We start from the raw sequence: 3,805 nt of genomic DNA, 5'->3' as shown, positions 1-3,805 counted from the left end.
ACTTGAAAACGGGAACTCTTTCGAGTACCCGTGGCCTTCTTATTGGCCTTCTTCTCCGGCACCACGTGGGGCGCCGGAGCCAGCAGCCCCGTTAGGCGGGCGTCCGCTGGGTCCTCTGGCAATGGGGCCGGACAGATAGTCCGTTCGGCCTTCGCCAGCCAGTCCTGTCAAAGGTAAAGGGAGTTTAGATCCCGCATAGAGTCAAATTATGAAAAACGAGCGTTCCGTTAAGGGCAAAATCGCTTACCTCGTCAGCTGGACGCTGCGAGCGGAATCCGCGATCTTCGGTAGCGGATGCGGGAGCCTCGGCGCCCTTGAACAGCACCTTCTAGACATCTTCGTACGTAGTATCGAAGAGCCCACTCAGGGTCTGGTGCTGCGCCGGATCGAACTCCCACATGTTGAAACCCCGTCGTTGGCACGGGAGAATCCGGCGGATGAGCATGACCTGGACTACGTTGACAAGCTTGAGCTTCTTGTCCACCAGCTTTTGGATACAGGCTTGGAGTCCGGTCAGCTCCTCCGAATCGCCCCAAATCCGGCCACTCTCTTTCCAGGAGGTGAGCCGTGTAGGGATGCCGGATCTGAATTCGGGGGCCGCTGCCCAATCAGGGTCACGCGGCTTGGTGATGTAGAACCACCCTGATTGCCACCCCTTAATGGATTCCACGAAAGTGCCCTCCAACCACGTAACATGGGACATCCTGCCCACCATGGCGCCTCCGCACTCCGCTTGGCTGCCCTTCACAACCTTCGGCTTGACACTGAAGGTCTTGAGCCACAAGCCGAAGTGGGGCTAGATGTAGAGGAAGGCCTCGCACACGACGATAAACGCCGAGATGTTGAGGATGAAATTCGGGGCCAGATCATGGAAATCCAGGCCGTAGTAGAACATGAGCCCCCGGACAAAGGGATGAAGTGGGAAGCCCAGTCCGCGGAGGAAATGGGGAAGAAATACTACCCTCTCATGGGGTCTGGGGTGGGGATGAGCTCTCCCTCGTCGGGGAGCCGATGCGCGATGTTGCTGGACAAATATCCGGCGTTGCGCAGTTTCTGGATCTGCTCCTCCGTGACGGAGGAGGCCATCCACTTGCCTCCCGCTACAGACATAGTTGGAGAAGGTTGAGGTGAAAAGTGCGGACTTGGGCGCTGGAGCTCGAGTTCGCGGAGATGGATAAGCCAAGGAGGAAGAAGGCGCAGGTAAAAGGGTTGGATCTTTATCCCCTTATATGGACGGACACAAGCATGTGTCCCCACCGGCCTGGTAAAACTCGCTTATCTCCCAAGCGCCACAATCAATGGCGCGGTTGGGTTACCCACGTCCGTGTTGATGGGAATCCCGGAATAAGGGGAACACGATCTCTGCTTCGACAAGACGTGCCAAGGAAACCGCTTCGCTAAACGCGCTGAGGTGGAACAATAAAAACAATTCGAGTAAAGGCTTGGTAGTGGTGTGACGTCACGCCACAAAATGCGTCAGCAGATTGAACTTGTGTAATATTATCCTCTCTACGGTGGTACGTGGAATTTATTTTTTGCAGAGCCGGACACTATCCTGGTGTTCACAATCTTCTATAAATTATTCGGAGGAAGAACCCGCCTTGCAATGCCGAAGACAACATGCGCGTCGGACTCGTCGTCATTGAAGCCTGGTTCAGGGGCTACTAAGGGAGTTCCGGACTAGGGGGTGTCCGGATAGCCGAACTATCATCATCGGCCGGACTCCAAGACTATGAGGATACAAGATTGAAGACTTCGTCCCGTGTCCGGATGGGACTTTTCTTGACGTGGAAGGCAAGCTTGGCGATACGGATATGTAGATCTTCTACCATTATAACCGACTCTGTGTAACCCTAGCCCTCTCCGGTGTCTATATAAACCGGATGGCTTTAGTCCGTAGGACGAACAACAATCATACCATAGGCTAGCTTCTAGGGTTTAGCCTCCTTGATCTCGTGGTAGATCCACTCTTGTAACACACATCATCAATATTAATTAAGCAGGACGTAGGGTTTTACCTCCATCAAGAGGGCCCGAACCTGGGTAAAACATCGTGTCCCTTGTCTCCTATTACCATCCGCCTAGACGCACAGTTCGGGACCCCCTACCCGAAATCCGCCGGTTTTGACACCGACAGCAGGAATTTAGCATTCTCGTTCTTTATATATGGGTGGGTCCTATCTGTCGGGTCTGATTCCCTCTTCTCCCATTTTTTTTATTTTTTGAGGGGTTCCTCTCAGTTTTGTTGGTATATGCTAGTATTTCTCTCTCCAACCCACTGACAGGTGTGGCCCATACAGATTGAGAGATAGCATGGGCCCGCTACCACGTGACATACACAAAGGTAATAGTTGACAAACGGAATGATGTTAGAATTGACGCAAATGTATCAAAGTGTGTGGTTAAGTATGTTTTTGTATCATTTTTATGGGGTTTTCAACTTTCAAGATCATGTTTGATATTGTTATCACGGTACAAGATTATGTATCATGTGTGTAATTAACTCAAACAAAAAAATTTAACTCAAACAGAAAATACTTGCTCAGAGAAGAGGAATGGCGACAAGACTTTCCTCTGACTGACCGTGTAGCAAACCTTGCCGTATACACTCAAGTGAGGACGGCGCAAGAACTTCTTTTTTTAACAATAAACAACATTTATTCCCAATAACACTTACATTTCTCTTTTGATTCTCATTTCTATGCGTGCATATGGCCATCCACATAGAAACAGAAGAGAGGATCCTAAAGAAACATGAGAGAGTGCCAACACGGATATATCAAATATCAAACCATAATATTTTTTGTGATATATATCTCCCGACTAAACCACAATAATCCATAGACGAGACTAAGCTCACGAACATTAAATTCAAAAAACTAGCAAACATAAACAACAATCATGAAATGTTTTTGCACTGAAGATGCTTGAGTTTGAGTGTGTTGGGAGCCTGCAAATTTTCATGGTGAAATCACATTCGAGGAGCCGTACACAAAAAAGAGGTCTCGAAAGTGTCTTTTTTCCAAGTTCCTTGAGAGTCAATTTTGTTCTTCTTGTTGAGAACTCATGGAATGTTATTTGTCCATGAAATTTTGCACAGTCCTAGCACACTCAAGCATCTCCGGTGTAAAAATAAATCCAAATTTCTCTCCAGAGAAAACCCCGAATTTATTGTTCATGACAGCGCAGATGCTCCTGAGCACCAAAAAGATGTCCTCATGAAACCATTCCTTTAGTTCATCTGAGCACCAAACGATCTCCTCATTAAACCATTCCTTTAGTTTTATCAAAGGTCCAAACTTCTTGAGCAGATGACTTTTGATCATCTGAACTATTGAACTAAAGTACGCGTTCATCTGACTGAAAACACGTTGACAAGAGTTCGCACCTCAATCTCGGTCGATGACTCAGGTAGCAAATTTTAACATCACATCACCTCCTAGATCCATTGCCAACCAACTATTGATAGCCTCACAAGCCCACATATCACCTTTTCAAAAATGAGAAACCACATTGATGTTAGCATAGAAGAAACTAGAACAATGTGTCATCTATTTTGGAATCGGAGAGAGTACTATCCATTATGACTAGTCTCAAACCGGAGTAAGAAGTTTTTGTAGGCTAGTTTAGCATGGCTGCTGCATTGTCTATCTGACGAACCTGCAGCTACAAAATTTGGTGATCTCCCGGATAGAATCGTTCTACAACTCTGCGTTACTCGATCGCATAGAGGAGAACGATCAACGCGCAATATGATTTCTAAAAAAAAAAAAACAATGAACGAGCTACTACTCAAACCGCACGG

At 47.4% G+C, this 3,805-nt stretch overlaps 1 protein-coding gene across 1 annotated transcript in view; it reads right to left on the bottom strand.

Annotated features, from left to right (window-relative positions):
- Positions 1–3,439: 3,439 nt before the first annotated feature.
- Positions 3,440–3,805, bottom strand: part of LOC123157614 (uncharacterized) — a 2,520-nt gene continuing 2,154 nt past the window's right edge. Inside the window, exon 4 of the mRNA XM_044575879.1 lies at positions 3,440–3,490. Within this exon, the coding sequence (XP_044431814.1) occupies positions 3,440–3,490 (51 nt within the window). The remainder of the gene's footprint in view (positions 3,491–3,805) is intronic.

Source organism: Triticum aestivum, chromosome 7B (genome assembly GCF_018294505.1).
Source record: "Triticum aestivum cultivar Chinese Spring chromosome 7B, IWGSC CS RefSeq v2.1, whole genome shotgun sequence".
Lineage (NCBI taxonomy): Eukaryota > Viridiplantae > Streptophyta > Magnoliopsida > Poales > Poaceae > Triticum > Triticum aestivum.
This window is presented reverse-complemented; position numbering and strand designations above follow the sequence as displayed.